The sequence below is a fragment of the Lissotriton helveticus genome, chromosome 10, assembly GCF_964261635.1.
Source record: "Lissotriton helveticus chromosome 10, aLisHel1.1, whole genome shotgun sequence".
Classification (NCBI taxonomy): Eukaryota; Metazoa; Chordata; class Amphibia; order Caudata; family Salamandridae; genus Lissotriton; species Lissotriton helveticus.
In genome coordinates, this window is record NC_136071.1 from 49,723,996 (window position 1) to 49,744,784 (window position 20,789).

The following is a 20,789-nucleotide window of genomic DNA, read 5'->3' on the forward strand; positions in this document are numbered from 1 at the left end:
TGAACCGGTTATTCTTAAAGCTTTCTTTCCTCACCCTACTACACCAGTGGAGAGGTCACTACATTCTCTGGATGCGCAAAGGTGCTTAAACTTTTACTTGGATCGCACCAAAGGATTTCGGAAATCCTCCCAATTGTTCATTGCTTTTGGTGGTCCTATCAAGGGTCTCCCTATATTAAAACAGGGGATTGCGAGATGGATTACCAGTGCAATTCTACATTGTCATACTGCAGCGGGTAAACCACTGACCGGCAGAGTTTGAGCGCATTCCACAAGATCAGTGGCTTCTTCAATAGCTCTCTTTGCGGGAGTGCACATCAAAGACATTTACAGGGCTGCGACTTAGAGCAGCGTCCACACCTTTACAAAGCATTACTGCATGGAATCCTTGCAACAAGAAGACACGGCTGTGGGCCAGGCAGTCCTGAGGAACCTCTTCCACTAATTAGTGTGCTTTCCTTTCTATCCCACCTTCCTTATTTGCACATTTTGTATCTTCATGTATTGGTGGCTATTACAAGGTATATTTATGCTACAAAATGTGTTTTTTATTGCTAACTGCTTGCTACTCTGATACAAAAGCATGGGAATCTATGAAAGTTCCAATATTGGGGCAAGAAAACAAGTTACTTACCTGTAACTTTGATTCCCCAGTATTGGTAACTTTCATAGATTCCCATGTGCCCACCCACCTCCGCGAGGAAAGCTCAGCCTTCAGCAGATATGGTGACTGTTACACAACGGCTACGAAAATCTGAGGCTCTGAGGTTCCTTCAGGAGGGTTCTATGGGTGAGACTCTTCTGATTGGCTGATGCCTGATTTGGTCTCTTTTACACAAAGAGGCGGATATGTTACAAAAGGCAATGAGGCCTAGGCCTTTTTCTTTCTCTTTTGTACCTACTGCTATGTTATTTTTGTTACCGAGACTCCCATTCCGATGACGGGGAATGATGCAAAAGCATGGGAATCTATGAAAGTTACCAATACTGGGGAACCAAAGTTACAGGTAAGTAACTTGTTTTCTTCCAGTGTTTGGCCTACTCTTCCGTGATCTAGTTATGATTTTGATTTGTTCACAGTCGTAACATATGGTCTGCACAAGCCTGCCCTCGTAAAACACATCACCTTTATAGAGCTGTTTCCAATTTTAGTAGCATTGCATATCTGGACTGACCAGTTTCGCAATCAAGCAGTCACATTTTGGTCCGATAACATGGCAGTAGTGGAAAGTATTAATTGTCAGCATGCAAGGTGCAAGAAGGTGCTCATTTTGGTAAAGGAACTAGTCTTGATTTGTTTAAGGAATAACATTTTTGTTTAAAGCAAGGCATGTCCCCAAAGTATTGAATAACGCTGCTGATGCATTATCTCTTCTTAAGTTGCAGGAATTCCGGAGATATCACCCACAGGAAGATGCGGAACCCACACATTTCCAAACACACCTCTGGAGCCTTGGAACTCAACTCTCCCGGATCGCAGCCAGCCTGGTGCCTAAGACTTTGGGAGCCTATAAAAGGGCTATGTGTTGTTATATGGCTCACAGCACGTGCAGTCCTCAGACCCCTCTCTTTTGTTAAGATAACTGGTTGGTTGTGTAGAACACATAAGAGTTCAGGGGGGCTCTGCATCCTTGGCTAGATGCAATTTTGCAGCAGTCACCCTCTTTGCCAAATTGGGGTAAGACGTGGATCATTTGCATCCTTCTTGGTTAAGCAAGCATTGAGGGGATGGGAAAGGTTTGAGGGGGTGTCAAACAAGTGTTGTTATGCTGTTCCTCTAGTGGTAAAGTTGCAGAGTCAAGGAAAGGCTGTGTCCAGCTAAGCCCAAATAGGGTCTATAGTTGGAAATCCATGTGTTGGATTTTAATGCCCTCACACATCCTTTCAGGTGTCATGCTTCATCATATGGGCTGCTCCTCGTTGGGTCGGCGGTGCAATACCCAACGGGCTCACTTTGAAAAGAGGCACTTTATCGGAGATATTTTATCGAACAGCCATATGGTGACATGTGGGTATGGGGCCAGCAGCTTGTAGATGTGCAAATGTGGTTTAAAAAGTAGGACTTGGAGTACCTGGCCGGGAATCATTTTATTCTGGGGGTCTCCCTTCCTAATTAAAAACAGTGAGCACAGCACTCATCCGAGTGTAATGTCTCAAGGTAGAGTGTCCGTGTCTTATTCATCCAAGGTCAACATGTTTCTCGCGTATTGTATATTTACTCGCGATTCTTCAGGACCGGAAATAATGAAAGACACTTAAAAATCTTTTGGTAACTCAACTTTGCAAAAGAAAACAGGGTATTTTGTTTGAAGTGAAATACCTGTGGTAGCCTGGATCTACCTATGTCAGTAAAATGTCCAGACATCAACAGTACCCGGTGGTCAACACATAGGGTGTAGCTCCTATGTATGCTGGAGTTATGTATCCAAGCGTTGTTCCTCTCGAACTACCCAATGCACCGGGTTCAGGAGGTCAAAAAAAAAAAAGGTTAGAGGGGTACATCTCAGACAAGGGGTGCCCTATAGATGTTGAAAAATTGGAGAGGATCTTTGGGTCTTGGACAGGGTATTTGAGACTTGGTATGAGATTGGGTATGAGGTAACCTTGTTTTCAGCAGTCTTTGCTCTGGCCTTTTATGGGGCCTTCAGGGTTTCAAAAATTGTGGCGAGGTCCAAACAGAGGCGTTTTACTCAGTAGTATTTCTTGGTTGGGGGACGCCCTGGTGGTCACCATTCCACGCTCAAAAATGAACAAATGTGGAAGAGGTGATTTTGAGGGGAGACAGCAGTTTTTTGGGGTGTCAATTTAAGGTGACATATGCATATTTGCAGAAGCGTTCTAAGGTGGCGTCCACTTCCTTATTTGTACATCTTTTGTGTATTCCTTTGACAAAATACTGGTGTGCACATATTATGCGCAAAGCCCTCTGGGCAGTGGGCATTCAGGGTACCTTCAGCACACATTCCTGTAGGATATGGGCAGCAACATCTGGAGTGGGAGCGGGGCTTAACTCAGAAACGGTGAAGAGGATTGGCAGGTGGAAATCCGATTGCTATGAGCGCTATGTGCGGCTAAATATATTATAAGACACAGGGGTTTTCATTAGATGATTTCAGTGGCGTCAACTTTTTCCTTCCTCTTTAATATTCTATTAGGGCACAAGGCTTCCGCCAGTGCGTGGATCTTCAGTCATTCCTTTGTGCAAGTTTGACTTTTAGCCGGAGTTGTTTGTGATAACGGGCAGCTGACGCTGCTCTTCAATCCTATTGGGTTGGTAGGGGTGGTCTTCGTCTAGAGGGCCTACACAGACTTATCAAAGAGGTTTCAACCCGGGGGCTTCATCATCCTTCACATTGGTGGTAACAATTTGGCGACTGGGGCAAGAAGGACCCTGTTTGAGGCCCTGATGGTCTCGATTGCATGGTTGGGTCAGAGATTTCCAAATGCTGCCATAGCATGGTCCCATATAATTCCAACAAGAGTGTGGAAATTCGGTTGGTCTGCAAAGGGCTTGAATGAATCAGTAAGACGTTTGAACAGTAGACTAAAACGATTACTGATCACAGCACGGCTAAAGACAATTTCACATGGTTGCCTTCAGGGGGATTTGTGTTTTCACAAAGACGGGGTCCATTTATCAGCACACAGTAAAAAATGTTTTATTGATAATTTGGTTGCCCTCACAATGCAGCATTTCCCACACCGATAAGGGGGAGTCATAGTTGATCGGGAAACCAACTACTCCTGTGGCGGTTAAGGAGTAATGTTTTGACTACAAAACGGGTTGTCAATGTGGGGCATTTCAAATTCAAGCGCAGGTGGATTTAAGATGTGGCAGGGGTGACTTGTTCATTGATGAAGGGCGGGAGGCATTTGCTACCAAAATTGTCCTTGGCCCTGGAGGGTACCCTGTGATACGCCCACTGGGAGTGGGGGGGATGATGGCTGCACCAGGGGACCAAGGTTTGGCCCGGTTGCCCAGCCTTATTCCCCGATTGGGGACCAGGGAGTGTCACTTCATTGGGTTGCTCTTGCATGGATGGTTCTTTTAGGGGTCAGATGTGGAGTGGAGTTGGCCCTTGGCTCCCTCATCCAAGGTGTGCCTTGAAAACGATGTACTGAGGAACCGTGAGGTGGTAAAGCATGACTCCTAATGAAGTGTAAGAATATTGTATTCCTTTTGGGGTATATGTATATCGAAATGTTACGCAATATCTAGACAACTGTTGAATTTCTGTTTAACATCGTGTTTATGATGTGTAATAGATACGACCAGAGAGTGCTGACATTTCTCTAATGTAAGTTTCTGGCTAGCTAAGCAGATGAAATCTCCATGGGAAGTTAGATGGGGAAATGAAGAATTACTTAGGGAAGTGGAGTGAATTATTACCGAATCCTGAGGGACTGCCAAGGGTCGATGCCTAATTCCACGTACTTCTCTCGGCTGAAGATACCAATATCCCTGGTAACCATAGTTCTGGGTAGGGGAATGCCAGGCCATTATACTCGCAATGAAACTCTAAAAGTATAAAAATATTTAGTTAATTCCACTGAAAGAACAACTTTTTTTAGTAGAGTGCAACTGAAAGGTAACTATTGATGTAAACCATTACTTTTCCAAATACATTCAAATAATTCTCTGATTTATCCCAAAAAGTAATGACATATCAAGTGATCTAAGGGAGATGAACGGTAATTTAGTTAGTATGTGGATAACCCTTTCTGGGTCAAGCATTTACACTTGCGTCAAACATAGACTGACAGTTCAAGCTCTCAACTATTTGAGTAACAAACCAGCAAGTTTTCTTAACTAGTGTGAAATTTATTTTGAAAATAGTACATTATGTAGTGACATAGAATTTATTTATAGTCGATAATGGAATTATTTATCCCATCATATAGCACAGTTTTTGGAAATCTATTTGCACCAGACAATACCAACCACTTGGTGGAGGGGTGGGGAGATGATAGCAACTATCTCACTCTCATTAGCATGTAACAAAATGGTTCAGGTACAACTCTGAAGTTGTACTAATGTGGCCAGGAAGTGTGCAGCCTGTCCTGAAATTCTTAGGTTTTTTGGATCTTAATTATGTAAATGTTAGAGTTCACATTTTGCACACACATACTCAATCGGAAATCAAATGTGTAACTTGACATAGAATTAAAAATAATTACAATATTGAGTCACATCAAAGTAAAGCTCACTTCAAGCGGAATCTGTCTTTATTGGTTCTTTATATTCAGAGACGTTTTAAGGCATGGGCAAAGTGGGCTCTGGCCCAGGGCCACAGGCTTTCAGGGCCCCCCCATGATAGAGCCAACTCAGTTCTGCAGAGAGTCCTACCCCGATGACCTTGAATAATTCTTGCTCTGATTGTTTTGAATGCTATCTTCCTTTAACCTCTTCGATGCTCATGACGGCTCCACGGTGGGCGTGTGCTGATGACGGCCCGGGAGCCGTCATGACCACGCCCACGATCGGAATGTTCAGCACTGCGGCGGAATTCGCGCCGCAGTGATGAGGTTAATGTGTTTTAGTGTGGGTGATGTCTATTATAGACATTTTGCAGAGAAAGGTGTTTGCATGGTGCAACATCCATAAAAAGTTTCTTTTAGATGACAATCGGACCTTACAGATGAGAAATGGGAGGGTGTCACGGAGAATATTCACAGTGATAAAAGTGAGCAGCAGCTGTGGTACAATTTGAAAACACTTGTTGCTATCCCTGAATATTAGATACAAAAACATTTAGAAAATAGACCAGTGTACCTGTGCACTTTCAGTGACCTGACCAAAGAGGGCATGAAAAAGCTGAAATTGAATCATAAATTCAAAACTGTTCCGAACAGGGGCCCCCAAAATACATTTGGCCGAGGGCCCACCAAAATCCTTAAAATGTCCCTGTTATTACATGGTAACTTGTCGATTTTGGTTCTAAATAAAAATCATCTAATTCGACTTGAATCAGCAGAAAGTGCTCTCAGAGAAATGTCCACATTGTACTGAATCAAGGACGGTTCTTATTGTCCAGGCTACGTAAAACAATGTACCAGCTTAATCGTACAGCCAAGACTGTGAGAATGGTTTGAATCCCATTGTACTCCTATGTTGAGAGAATCTCCAAATGTATTCTGTAGTAAAAAGTTTCTTCTAGAATGTTTCCTTTTGGTCCAACCCGTGAGAATCATGTATTCCCACAAAATGTATGAACTTTTTTGTCTAAAACCCTATATGAGTGTGAAGTTTGCCCGCAAGAGAGACCCCCATCTTAGCAGGCACATTTATGCCAGATTTCAATTCAATCCGCACTGAGTTCTTGATACTTTTGCATATATGATTTCCTGCTAGTTTGTTCATGGCACTTGTATTGTTTAAAGAATTTTTTTATTGGGATTTAAGATACATAATCACTTCAGTCAATTAACCCCCCTCCCCCCAATTGAACATACACAGTGCAACAATCCAGCTTCCCATTATACAAGCCCTACTGTGATCCTATACACAGCCATTCAGCCAACAACCCGAGAGAGGGCAGGCGGCGGACACCACACATTTAAGAACAGCATATCCGAAAAGGTCTAACTACCCCCCACCTCCCCCCGCCCCACTCCCAGTGCAGTACACTTCCCCCTCCAAGCCCTTAAGTGCGCGGCATTACTCTTGGAGGGAGCAACCCCAGTGTGTCTCTAGAGTAGCTTCTTTCCGACCCCTGAATCCCCCCTGTGGTACTAAGTGGGGGGACTGTAGCCGTTAACTCCTTCCTTAGCGCCAGAATTGATAGGGTCGCCCCTCTCGGAAGTCTAGCCTCCCTTGTAATAACTTTGAAATCCTATCGTGGCTCCTCAGCGTGACACCTCCGCCCCGCCATCACCAGTCTCCTCCGAGTCATCATTAGTGCCCCTGCTGCTAATACGTGTCCGGTACAACCCCCAAAAATTCTTCGGGCGATTCGTGGGGGGGGGGGGGGTAGCAACTCACTGTAGTGTTCAGACTGCGTGCAGCAGTAGAGCATGTCCTGTTCCCAGCGATTAGTTGTAGGTGCTGGTCCTCTCATCCAGAAGAGGGCAACTACATGCTTGGCCATAAGCATCCCCATATCCACTAGCCTGCAAACTGCACCTGGCAGCTTCCTATTGTGACCTAACAGAGCCAGCGCGGGGTCTGGGACCAGTTCAATCTCCACTATCTTGCTCAATTCTGTAAAGATGTTCTCCCAGTATGCCCGCACTCCCGGGCACAGCGCAGCCAAGTGTAGGAAATCTGCCACCTGCACGCGACACCTCTCACCATTTAAAGATATCCGCCTGGTGTTTACACAACAGTAGCGCCACGTGTCATCATCGATTGTAATCTGTAAGTCCCTTTGCTAAGCCAGCCGAGCCTTTGTGAACTGTTGCTCCCTATGGGTCATAGCGATTTTGTAAAGATTGGGCAGTAGTTTGCGGGGAGACTCGGTCTCTATTATATACGAAAGTTCAGGGACTTCCGGCGGCTCCGCCACGTCGTCTCCCAGCAGTCCTAGAAGGGCTCCTCGCACTCTATGGAACTGGAAGAGTAGAAGCAAGGAGTCTTCCCCACCACTCCCCGCCACCTGATCCCAGGATTTAACCTGCTCGTCTTGGAATAGATCTCCTGTGTGTTTGATGTTTAGCTTGTGCATGGCATGTATCACACCTTTATCTCCGATGGCGATATCCACTGGGCCCATTCCACCTGCATACTAGGTGAGTAAAGCAACGCCCCTCCCTGTAACTGCAGGAGGCAGTACCATGCATGATTTGTTGCTGTTGTGGAATCCAAAATCCCAGTTCTACGATCCGCCGGCTTGAAGATCGTTGCAGGGAGCGGAAGTGAGTCCGCAAATAATCTTTACATACGGACGTGGGGAATGCGCATATCTCCGTGTACCCAGGTGTGCAAGTGTGATGTCTGAGCCACCCTGTATTAAAGTAAAGCTCTAGGTCGGGGGCGCCAAGGCCGCCCATGCTGTATGGCAGTGAGAGGAGTGTCTACTTCGCACTTGGCTGCTTGCCAGCCCACGCTAGTTTAATCATAAGCTGCAGTCTCTGAAAGAAAACCTTAGGCAACACCCTCGGGATGGTAGCAAACAGAAACAGTAATCTAGGAAGTACCACCATCTTCATGATCGAGATTTGACCTAGGAGCGATAACGGGAGCCTACACCAGGCCTCCACATCGTCCTCCAATTTGCTGAATGCCACCCCATAGTTTTCCCTGAACAAAATCTCAGAGTCGGTGTGAACCGTACACCCAAATATCTGATCGGGTCCGTGGTCCACAGCAGCGGGTACTCCATGTCAAATTCCCGAGTTACTGGGGTGAGGGGGAAGGCCAACGACTTCGTCCAATTCACTTTTAGGCCAGAGAGGGCCCCGAAGTGAACTACCTCTCGTAGCATCGACGATAAATTATTTTCTGTGTCGCGGACATACAGCAAGGTGTCGTCCGCGTACATTGAGACCACAATCCTGTATGCGGGGAAACCTATGCCCTCGTTGCCATGGTATTCTCGCAATGCACACGCTAGCGGTTCTGCCACCAGGGCATACAGCAGAGGAGACAGTGGGCACCCCTGCCGTGTCCCCCTACAGATTGGGAAGGATTCTGTGACCAGATCGCCAAGCCGTAGTCTGGCCCTTGGTTTGTTGTATAGGGAGCCTATCATTTGGAGGATTGGTAAACCCAGTCCCATCCGCTGCAGCACCTGTCTCATAAAAGGCCACTCCACCGAGTCAAAGGCCTTTTCCATGTCCAAGAACACTGCAATTGCCTACGTGTCTTGCTTTACGTGTTGCATGGTGCCAAGGACTGTGCGAATATTATATGTTAGATTTCTACATGGGCTGAAGCCCGCCTGTTTCGGAGCGACCAGCATTGGAGCCAGGAGAGCCAGGCGCTTCGCCAACACCTTGGCAAAAAATGTTGTGTCGACATTCAGCAGGGAGAGGGGCCTATACGAGCTGCACTCATCGTGTCCCTTGCCTGGTTTAAGAATAGTCACCAAGAGCACCTCTCTCATTGAGTGCGGCATGCAACCCTCCACGCAGATATCATCAAACAACGTCGATAGGTGCAGGAGCAGTTTATCCTGAAAGGTTTTATAAAAGCCCACCGTGAGCCCATCTGCACCGGGGGCACTGCTCGACCGCATGCCCGTGAGAGCCTCAACAATTTCATCTTTCTCTATTGGAAGCATCAGGAATTCCCTATGCGTGTTGGTGAGCATAGGTATCTCTATATGTTCCAGGTAATCAAGAATTTCGTCATCAAGATTCCTGCTCTTGGAGGAGTACAAGTCTGTGTAGAAGCTTCTAAATGTCTGGGCGATGTCAATCTCGTCAGTGAGGACCACGCCCTCCTCAGTCCGTATCTCCGTTACCTGTGGTCTACCCTTCCTCCCTCTCAATAACCTCGCAGGAACTGAGCTAGGCCTCTCTCCCTCTCCGTACGCGCAAGCCATCGCTTACTTTCCCATGTGTTTGACTTCCCTGTCTGCTTCCTCATGATATTCAGTCAAAAGTGACTTAATCTCTTCGTCTACAGCTGTGTTTTGGTTCCTCTGCTGTCGCTCCTCCAAATGTGCTAACTGCCGCTTCAACTCTGTCAGTCTTTGCCTAATGGACCTGAGTACCCCCGAATGCCCCTGGTGTTGGAGCACCAGTGGGCGCTGAGGTTTTCTTTGGACATTTGGGGGCAATGTGCCCCACCTCCCTACATGCATAGCAAGTAGGCGGGGACCTGTTGTCCTGCTTGCCCTTAGGGGGCCGGGACTTCTTAGACTTGGGGGGTGGAGACTCCTTCTCCTGGGAACTATTTTGGGGCCCTTTAGAAGACTCCTTTTGATTACCCGTGTCCCCCCCACTCTTCTGCTGGGGACCCTGTCCACCTTTGGCTGGGGTACTTACCACTCCCTTGTGGACCCTGGTGCTAGTCCAGCGGTCCGCCTCTTTAGCAAGCTCACTGGGATCAGTTAACTTGCTGTCTAAAAGATGCTGGCGCAGCTCTGGAACACATAAACTACTCAAGTGCTCCCAACTAATCAAGTGACACAACCCCACATAATCAGTAACTTTGCTAACCTTTATCCAACCTTCCAGAGCACGCGTGTACATACTTACACACTCCACCCAAGTACTAGAATCAAGCTTCTTGAAGTTCCTAAACTTCTGGCGGTACTGTTCTGGAGTGAGCCCATACCTGAGGCACAAAGCCTCCTTCATAGCGGGGTAGGATAAAGTACCTGCTGCTTCTAAGGGTGCCAAGACATCCCTCCCAGAGGCCTCAAAATGCTTCCACAAACCTGCCCCCCAATTCTTCCCAGGCACTTCATTCATCTTCAAGGCAAGTTCATACGATCTAAACCACGCAAAAATATCCTCACCCCTCTGATAATTCTGAACCAGATCTTTTGGTATGTATACTTTACCCGCCTGTACTGGTTGTGCGCTGCCACCAGCGCAAACAAGGAAGAGCTACAGAAAGCTCTGAGGGCCTGGTGGGAGGCCAAACATGGTGATCCAGAAGAGGTTATTGGAGAGGGAGGCACACAGGAGAATGCTTTTGAATCCGGTGATTTGCCCGGAAACTCCAGTTGGCTCATGAGTTTAGCTTTAATGTCCCGTTCCCTCATGCTCAACTCATGAGCCAACTGGAGTTTCCTCTCCTCAAAAGCGAGAGCATTCCTCCCCTCCTCCGCCTTCTACTCAGTTTCAAGGCGCAGTCTCCTTTCTTCTGCTTGGGCTTTGAGTTTAAAAAGCTCAATCTCATGGGCCCTAGCTCTCTGATTATCCTCCAGCTCCTCTGGAGAAATGATCCTACTGGAGTGGTTGCTGCCAACCCTAGACGCTGGCCTTCTCACGGGCAAATCACCGGAGGACCCTTGCATCTAGTCAGGGTGGAGAATTACACACAGTAGATAACCCCTGCTCACCCTCTAGGTAGCTTGGCACGAGCAGACAGGCTTATCCCTAAGGCAATTTGTATAATAGTTGCACTTAACACCAACAATGACCCCCCATCCACCACAAACTGAGACCACACCGGTAAGTATATATAAAAAATATAACTTTATCTAGTTGCAGCAGTAATAATCAACAATACACGATGATCACTTCTTCAGGAATATGTTGCACTTAATCTTATGGTTGCACTTGTTAGGAAGTTCTCGATGTAAAAATAGTCTCAAGTCTCTAAAATTGGTATTAAAAATAATGCCAATGGCTTATCTCCAATAGTCTCTAAAAACGCTCTGTTCAGATAATGCCCGCGTGTGACTTACTTCGAAAATCACACCTTCACTTCTATTGCGCTCATACAATGCGAGCGCGCCTCACCAGGGGCTGCGGGTGCACCGCGCCGATCAAAACAGGCTTGCTTCAGCCCCGGCCGGTCCCTGCTGCTCTCCGCCCGCTCTCAGTACTTCCAGGGAGCGGCGGGGAGCTAGCACGGCTCCTCGGGACACAGGCCAGGGGCGGTCGGCACTCGCGCTGCTCCCGCGGGGAGGGCGGGTCTCGAGGACGGGTCTCCTTCTCGCTGCGGGCGCGGCTCCTCTCTTCCACGGGCTTCCCCCGACCAGCCAATCGCGTCGCGGTACTGATGACGAGCCTCCACACACGCCCGGGAGTCAGCCAATGGCAGTGCGGCTCCCGGGACAGGCTTGCAATGATGCACTTCGGGGCAGCCAATCACCACTCGGCAACAACGATGACGCTGCGGTGCACGGGCCTATCCCCTCGCAGCGTTGGTGAGGGGGCTTGGCTCCTCCAACCAATGGGAGCACGGCGGCTTCGATCTTCGGCCCCGCAGCTCCGATCAGGACGGCAATCGGGGAAGAGGTTTTCTGGCCCCGGGCAGCGGCGGTGAACAGGCGGCAGATGGTTTTTGAGGGCGCATATCACGAAAAGACCGCCCTCTCGGCCTCACAACCGCTCTAGAGCAGAATTCACGAGGGGAGGCACCGCAGACCTCCGACCCTCGCTGGGAATGTGCCGATGAGCACACCGATCCCTACTCACGCTCAGCAGTTGATCACCAAGCACGCTCCAGGTCAAAACAGCACGATCTGCACAGCGTCTTGGGCTTCTTTAGGAACCTTTTAACCCTGGGTTCCAGGAACAGGAGGCCAGCTCTTCTCAGGCCCTTGGAGATTCAGTGAAGACACAGCACACAGCAAAGTCTTAGTAGTTCAAGCTGGTAGGGGCACAGCACACAGCAAAGCCCTTCTTCTCCTCTCCTTCAGTTGGATAGCAGGATAGGTCAGCCCTTAGAGCACACAGCAAGGCAATCTTCCTTCAGTTCTACAGCAGTCCTTCTTCCAGCAGAGGTTCCTCTTGATTGTAGAATCTAACTTTTCTGTTGTCAGAGGTCCTTCTCTTATACCCCTAAAAGTCTTTGAAGTCCTTTGAAGTCTTTGTGCAAGTGGGCCCTGAGCCCGGTCTAAACCAGTTCTGGGTGTTGCTGAGGCACTGGGGTTTCCTGGCTTCCTTCTTCCTCTCAATATCAGGGACAGAGGTGACAGTCGCCCAGCAGGGGGGTGGAGCCAGCATTGTGGTCAGGCAGGCACAGCCCTATCACTATCAGGTGTGATCTCCTCCCACTTCCCTGGCAGCAGATGCTGCCTTTCATCCACGGGCTGACTCAGACAACCTCCTGGGGGCCCTGCAGCCCATGTCACACTCAGGCCAGACAGTCAATCCACAAACAGGCTCAGGCACACAGAAAGGTTAGACAAGAGAACAGCCACTTTCTAAAAGTGCTATTCTCAAACACAGAATTTAAAAACAACCCTTCCTAAAAGATGTGTTATTAAATTCTGAGTTCAGGGATATCAATCACTTATGTCCCATCTTGTTCCTATGAGAAGATAGGCTGGTATGCATTGGGACCAGCCTCCCCCATGTTATTCTATGGAGCAAGATAACCTTACAGCGGTGAGCAAACAAAATGGCTGCTGCTCACTACCAGAGCATGTGACCTGCACTAGTACATGCTCTACCTTACCCATACACTGCACCCTGCCCAGGGGGGTACCTTGAGCCTTCCATAGGGGTGACTGATGTGCACAGACAGGGAAGGGTTAGGCCAGGCGGACATGGTAGTCCACTGACTGCACACAGGCACTTCGCTGGCAGGCCTGAGACACCATTTTAGGGGTACTCATGTGGGTGGCGCAATCTGCGCTGCAGGCCCACTAGTATCATCTGCATCACCAGCCCTGGCACACACAGTGCACTTTACTAGGGACTTCATGGTGAAACAAATAGGCCAATCAGGTATACCCAATCAATATGGCAATTTACATAGGGAGCACTTACACTCTGGCACTGATCAGCAGTGGCAGAGTGTCCAAAGCATCTAAACCAGCAAAAAACGAAATCCAGCACAGCATCAAAAATACAGTAGACAGAGGCAAAAAGATGGGGAAAAACCACGCCAAGGGTGTCAGGTCTAACACTTAGACATAGCGATGCCCCTAATGTAGACCTTAAATGCCTCCCACACTGATTGAAAGCTGTCCACTGAGCCTATGTTGGCCTCAAAAAAGTATATTGCCTCCGCTAACTCCTCTCGGAACAGCAGGTCAAGTAGCGAATATGGCGGGAATCGCCATGTGAACGGCGGAAAATGGTTTTCTTAGGGGTATCTAGCACTAGTAGTAGTGGCGAAGTGGTCAGACAAAGTACGCCGAAGGACCCCACAATCCCGTATCCGTCCCAGTATAGAGGAGGACGCCAACCAGTAATCTATTCTGGTGTGTATGTCATAGAAGGCCGAGTAGTGAGTGTATCCCCCCTGCACTGCATGTCTCAACCTCCACACATCCTCTAAGTCTAAACTAGTGATCACGCTGTGTAATGTTTGTGCAGCTGCAGAAGGCCTACGTGATGGACCTGCGGATCTATCCAGCGCCGGGTCAAGTACTAAGTTAAAATCCCCACCCCACAGGAACTGGGCTGTATTATAGTCACGGGCTATCGTTGCCAATGACAGGTAGAATTCCGGGGAATCATAGTTTGGTGCATAAACGTTAACTATCACTAAGTCCAGCCCCAGTCCTTTACACCGCGATATAACAAAACGGCCCACCGGGACTGCTCTCAGGAACGTGGCAGGCATTAAAAGAAAGGCAATAAATGAGGACTGGGTGAGTGTGGTCAGAGGATACGAAATTATCGCCATGCAGGAGACCTGGGAGACATCAGATAGCTTCTTCCTGGACGGCTTTACTAGCTTTGTTAGGGCCGCACTCCCAAGTAGCTCAGGCAGAGCCAGGGGCGGTCTTATAACCCTTTTTTCTCTGAAACTCAAAGGCTCTCTAAAATTGGTTAACAATCCTTGCCCAAACCTGCTAATAGTTGAAAGACAAGTTTCCCCTTCCATGAGCACCTTTTACATTAATTTTTATAATTCAAAGAACAAGGATACTAGCATCAATAGTATTGCTAGCCTAAATTCTTTTTTAGCCTCAGTCAGTCAAAACACACATTTTAGTCATGAGATTATTCTCCTAGGAGATTTTAATATTCATCCATGTAATGGTCTGTGCGGCTTAATGATGGGGGCAGATTCCGAAGGGCTAGCAGTGCCTCATTTTGAGCATTCTTCCGAGGGAGCAGAACTAGAAGATCTAGTGGCTCATCATAATCTTTACGAACCAAATCTACCCGTAGGCATCATTAGACCCCATACCTATAAAGGCACTACCACAGGGTCCACTATTGACTATATATTTGTGACCCCAGGGATCCTGAGCAGGGTAAGGTCATACAATACGCAGGAGTCGGTACACAGTGACCATAACCCGGTTGTAGCAGAGGTAGCTTGGGGTCAGTATATGGGACCTATGCCTCAAACATCAGAGGCCCATATCTTAGTACGCCCAACTGACCAGGGGAGAAGGCTCAAGTGGGCTAACGTAGTACCCAATAGTTTCCATGCTGAGCTCCTACCCAAAATTAACTGCTACCTTGAGGTCTGCCAAAACAATTTGTCCCCGCCTGAGGAAATTAAGCGGGCCTTTGAAGCAATCTGTAACCAAATCGTGTTGGACCTCACGGCCAACACGAGGCGGGGAACCAGCAAATCCCATCGATGGTTCAATTCAAATTGCTCCAAGGCCCAAAGGCTGTTGATGCTCGCCTTAAAGCAACCCACAAGGGACACGAGGAATATAGCCTACCTGAGGAAACAATATAAGTTGGCCATTAAATCAAGGAAAGAAACAATCAAGTCAACTGCTTGGGATAATCTATTGAATGTAAATATTCTTAGGGACAGCAAAGAATTTTGGAAGGTAATTAACCAGCCCTTTTTCACGACGCACCAAATTCAGTCATGGATTGCGTGATTCTGGACGAAAAATGGATTAGTCATTTTAGTGCAGTTTATGGCGGTGTGAGCATAGATAGTACCCCCCATCCACCCACTGCCCCGGAGTCCTACGCCCTAAGTTTTAATATAGGTGAAGTGGAAAAAGCCATCCACGATACCTCTAATAATAAAGCACCAGGCCCGGATGGGGTGCCGGCCGATCTATATAAATCTTCCCCTGGTACATGGGCAGCTGTTCTGACAAATGTATTTAATGCGGCAACTAGTTGCTGCTACCCATCTTCCTGGGCCACCTCCATCATCATCCCAATCTTTAAGAAAGGTAACCGGGACGATCCAGGTTGTTATAGGCCTATATCTCTCCTGGACTCTGCCGTTAAAATCCTTGGCAGAGTCCTGTTAACAAAGCTCAGGGAGAGTATAGAGACCCATGGAGGGCTAGCCGAAATACAATACGGCTTCAGGGAAAAGAGGGGTACATTAGAACAGTGCTCAAATCTACATCTTCTGCTCGCCAAGTATACGGTCGCCAAGGAGGGGTTCATATTTCTAGCATTCATGGACCTCTCCTCGGCTTTCGACTTGGTGAATAGAACCAAACTTTGGGCCATGTTACGGAAGATCGGGATAGATGAGGCCCTGGTTGGTTTCATGTCCTCATTACATCAGGATCTGTCCGCTAAGGTTAGGGTCACTAGGGAGGGAAGATGCAGTGCCAGATTTGACTCCAGGCGGGGGGTAAGGCAGGGATGCATATTAGCTCCCCTCCTGTTCACTATTTACATCAACGGGCTAGGGAAGTGCCTAGAGCAGACAGGGGGTGACGTTCCGCGTGTAGGAGCAGCTAAGATCCCTGCACTCCTATACGCGGACGACGCAGTCCTTATTGCGCGTACCGGTAATGCCCTACAGAGGCTGCTTGACGCATTTGGCGCCTTCATGGATGACCTAGATATGAAGGTTAATGTGGGTAAATCTCACACAATGATAGTAGGAGCACACAGGCATAAACGAATGATTAAATCTTTCAGTTGTAAGGGCCAGGAGGTCTCAAGAACAGCAGTCTTTCCCTACCTGGGGGTGCTCTTTGACGAGAGGGGAACTTGGGTCCACAGGTTAGGGCAAAGACCTTATTAGTGACCAGGTCATCGGCTGCTCTTATGACCTTCTCCAAAAAGCTGGGCGCTAGACCTATGGAGGCCCTACTAAAGGTTTACACCTCGAAATGTCTGTCAATTGCCATGTATGGCGCCCCAATCTGGGGATATGCACAAACTGAACCAATCCAGAGAGCAGAGAACAGGTTTTTACGCTCACTACTGTCAGTCCCATCATCAACCCCAACTTACTCCATCCATTCGGAGGTGGGAATAGACTATATAACTGACAGGCTGCAGCTGGCCCCTTTGATTTATTGGCTAAGGACGTGGCTCAATAACGAGGTAATCCTGAATCATTCCATCATTGAGGACGTTATGTCACTGGAGCACTATAAAAGGATACCGTGGTTGGATTATCTGAGGAGGTCATTTCACCAGCTAGGAAGATCGGAACTTTTTGAATCTCCCAGAAGTATCACAAACAAGGATGTACTTTTGATCAAGAGGCAGTTTTTGTCCCTGGCAAGATCAAACCGAGAGGAAAAAGAACTGCAGAAACCCTCGGTTAGGTCTCATTATTTAACAAAAAGCGCTATTGCCATGGAACCTTATCTCATCATATGCACAAGACCTTTCCACAGGTTCCTCTTGACAAAATTTAGACTAAACCTGATCCCTTACTTATTGGGAGATTATCCATCCTGGGCTAAACCAGAGTCAGCCCCGTTGTGTTCCTGTGACAATTATTCAATTCATGATACCACTCACTTTGTTTTGTCCATTGTTCGCCGAGCCCCGAAAGAAATACCTGCTCCCAATTCTTAGAGAAGCGGGTTTCCGACAAGTTAAACCCGCACTTTTATACTTACAGTCGATGAGTTCCATCCGTACAATTTTTTGTATGGGAAGCTTCTTGGCTGCAGCAGCGCGTATTAAAGCTAAACACACATTCATTAACAGAATACAAGGACCCTAGTTTGCTGTTGATCAAACCGCCTATTTCTGCAGTGTTTTATTGTGGCTACCTTTATACATCTAAAAGCTTTTAAAGGTTCTATCTTAAAGTCTGGTCATGTGTTTTAATCCCTTTTTCAACATGATGCACTGGAAATAACTGTAAAATGTATAAATTAAATTTGTATGTAATGTCTTTTTATGATTTTTTTAAAATCGAATAAAAGTATTTTGACTGACTGACTGACTGCTCTCAGGAGTACCAATGTAAGTTTCGATTTGGGATTTAACCAGGTTATCACCCACCTGGCATGTGTCATAAAGCCTGCTGCGGTAATGTTACCCTCCAGCCCTCTACTATGTAGCATCTTGCTCGTTTGTGGCAGGTGAGTCTCCTGTAGGAGTGCCACATCCTCTTGATGCCGCTGTAAATAGCTCAGCACCTTCCTCAGCTTCCGGTAATCGTTAAGCCCCCTAACGTTCCATGTGAGCGCCCTTATCATGTCATTGGGTCTAGGTTTCTCTGGTTCAGCCGTACTCGCCATTGCTCTCTATTTCGAACCTCGTGTGTGTATGGTCACTGTGAGAGTTTGCATTCCGCTGTATGTTCAAGAACCGAAACAATCCCCCCTCCCCTCAACAACCAACCCCCAACACACGAACACCTCCACCCCACACCCACAGCAGACCACCCCCAACTTGGCCTTGCAGAATCCTCCACCACCCACCCTCCCCACATCCCACTTCCCAAACTGTATGACCTTCAGGGAGTCATAAGGGTGCATAGCATGCGGGGACTAAGGTTGCTTCACAACCAGCTTGTAGTGCGTATGCACGATATACTAAACACTCTCCTCCAAACTCTTGTTGTACCGTATCATGTGCATCAGTAAGGTTTAGGGTATTCAAGCCCTTAAGCAGATCTGACATCATTGTAAGCATCCCCTGTACTTGAATATACCCCCCCTCCCATTCGTGGCATATCAACCAACCTTCGCTAGTCGTCTGTACGTGTCCCCAAAGTGATTGTCCACAACTAACCAGCAGTGTGCGTGCTAATAGTAACCTCTCTGTATTACACCCTGGAGGTAACAGTCTGGGCCACAAGGCCCCCTACTCACTCCCCGCCTTCAAACATCTGGAAACCAAACCAACATTTAGAGTGACCCCAACGTGCTGCAGGGCTCTAGGATCGGTAAAGAGGTGGGAGTGCCCCTGCCGGTTCACCCGCAGTTTTGCAGGGTATAGCATTGCGTAATCCAGACCTAGGTCTCAGAGCTGTTTTTTAAATGGTGCAAAGTGCTTGCGGGCTTCCTGCACTCTGGCAGTAAAATCCGGATAAAGCGAAATCTCTGAGCCCTCGTATTGTAGCGACTTTTTGTCCCTAGCCAGTCGCAGCGCTGGGTTTCTGTCCCTATGATTGAGCAACTTGGCTATGATGGGTCGCGGCGGTGCTCCAGGGCGTGGGCGAGGGCCCAGTGAGCGGTGCATCCTGAGACTTTGAGCGCCTTTGATCAAAGAACAGCTTGCTCTGTGTCTTGTCTCCTCTACCCATACTGCCAAGGGTGCTAGGAGCTGTGGCTGCTGTGTGTTGCTGATTGCGATTCCCACCGGCGAATCCGGACCGGTCTAGGCCCTCAATGCTCCCAAGATATCGCCGAGATCCGCCACAGTGCAGCCTGGTTCCTACGTTGTGAAAAAACAGCTACTTCTCACCGGGTTCTGCGTTGTCACCAAGCGCCTCCGGTCACCTAGGGTCGCACTTCGAAGTCGTCTTCTCCTCAGTCCTCTTGGCGCCGCTCTCGTGTCTCACTCTAGGCCCACAACTCGCCCCGAAGCGGCAGCCCATCTGGATGTGGCTCTCAGGTAAAATGCAGCGCTCAAACGTTGTCCAGACTTCCACTGCAGGGAGGGGGGGGCACAGACACTCCTCCAGGAGATCGTGGGGCCGCAGTGCACTGCTGACTGCTCACCCGTATTCGCCCCTGGCTATCAGGATGCGCCTCAAAATGGTCTCCAGTGCCAGCCCCCTGGCTGTGTATACGCTGTCTCTGCACCGATCAGCACATTCCCAGCTTAGGCCCAGCGTCTGGCTGCTTCAGGTTCTGCCCGTGGCTCAGCCCCGGCACTCATAGACCGCTCGTGGCCAACCACCTCCGTCTCCTCAGCCCTTTCTCCCTAGGGGTCGCCGTCAACTGTCGCAGCTCTTCCACCGTCTATAAACTCAGCAGGGCTCCACCGCACTGTGTCTCCGGATCTCCGGGTGCCAGCACCAGCCGCCGTCTCGTTTTCCTTCACCGGTGCCACGACGGCAGTGTGTAGACTTCACCCCCGCCTCGTATTAGCAGGCAAGGAGGGGGGACGACACAAGGCCTCTCACCTCCCCAGTCAGGACGGGCATTGGGAGCGCGCTCTACTCCAGGCCTCCCGGTCCGCCTCCTTCCGCACCCAAGCCGCACATACTGTGACGCAGCACGGTCGCAGGCAGCACTCCAGGGTGCAGCAGCAGGGCCTACCACACCGCCGATCTGCCGCGACTAATATCGTCGGGCCCCATGCTCCGAATCGTGATCACCAGACTTCCGCTGCGAGCTCCAGCCGTCCTCTATCTTGGGGGGTGATACAACAGCAGCAAAGCCAGTTACTGATGCAGGATATTGCAGGATATTACTAACAACGAGACAGAGCTCGAGGCTCAAGCTGCCATCTTGGTCGCTGGCAAGCTCCGCCCCGCAGGTCACTTGTATTTTGGCAAATTATTCTCATATAAAGCATAGTAATGAGAATCTTTTTCTGTCATTCTTATAATAACGTTTTAGCATCATTGAATGAGTACTTCTAATTAAAGAGATTTTTCCAGTAGGGGAGCACCAAAGTCCGTATAGAGACTACACTGCTCCCGGTCCTAGATGTCGGCACACCGCATTTAAATAACAGCTCAGTTTTTAAAACATCTTTATGAATCTGAATAATCAATAAATATCAACAATAAATATAGGGGGGCAGATCTGCAAAGAAGTTCGGCAGCATGGCACCGCAAGCCCTTTAGCTATGCCACACTGCAGCACTTCCGAAGCACAGGGATGCAACATATTTACAAGAATATGTTGCATCTCTGTGCTTCCCCCTGCGCTGGCGCACAAACTGCAGCCATGCGCTGGCGCAGGCATCAATGCACCAATGTGCTGTGTGTGAAGGGGCCGTACTTATAAGGAGAGGAGAAGCCATGCAGGCTGGCTTTTCCTCTGCTTGTAGATATGGAGGAGCCCCCTGCACCACCAGTACGTCACAAAAAGTGACGTACTGGTGGCGCAGGGGGCTTGCAAATCTGCCCCTCAATATTTTAGAAGGGTGAGTAATATTCAATAACCCTGATGAAG

The 20,789-nt window shown here is 48.4% G+C and overlaps 1 protein-coding gene across 10 annotated transcripts in view; it reads right to left on the reverse strand.

Moving 5' to 3' along the window:
- LOC144785024 (uncharacterized) overlaps window positions 1–20,789 on the reverse strand; it is a 409,707-nt gene that overhangs the window by 228,199 nt on the left and 160,719 nt on the right. For 7 of the 10 annotated variants that reach the window (XR_013601741.1, XM_078664142.1, XM_078664147.1 and 4 more), the window contains one exon: window positions 4,391–4,519. The exons of the other annotated variants lie outside the window; for them this stretch is intronic. Coding sequence is in view for 6 of the 7 variants with exons in the window: in XM_078664142.1 (XP_078520268.1) it covers window positions 4,391–4,519 (129 nt within the window). In the remaining variant the exon portion in view is untranslated. The remainder of the gene's footprint in view (window positions 1–4,390; window positions 4,520–20,789) is intronic. 10 annotated transcript variants of the gene reach the window in all.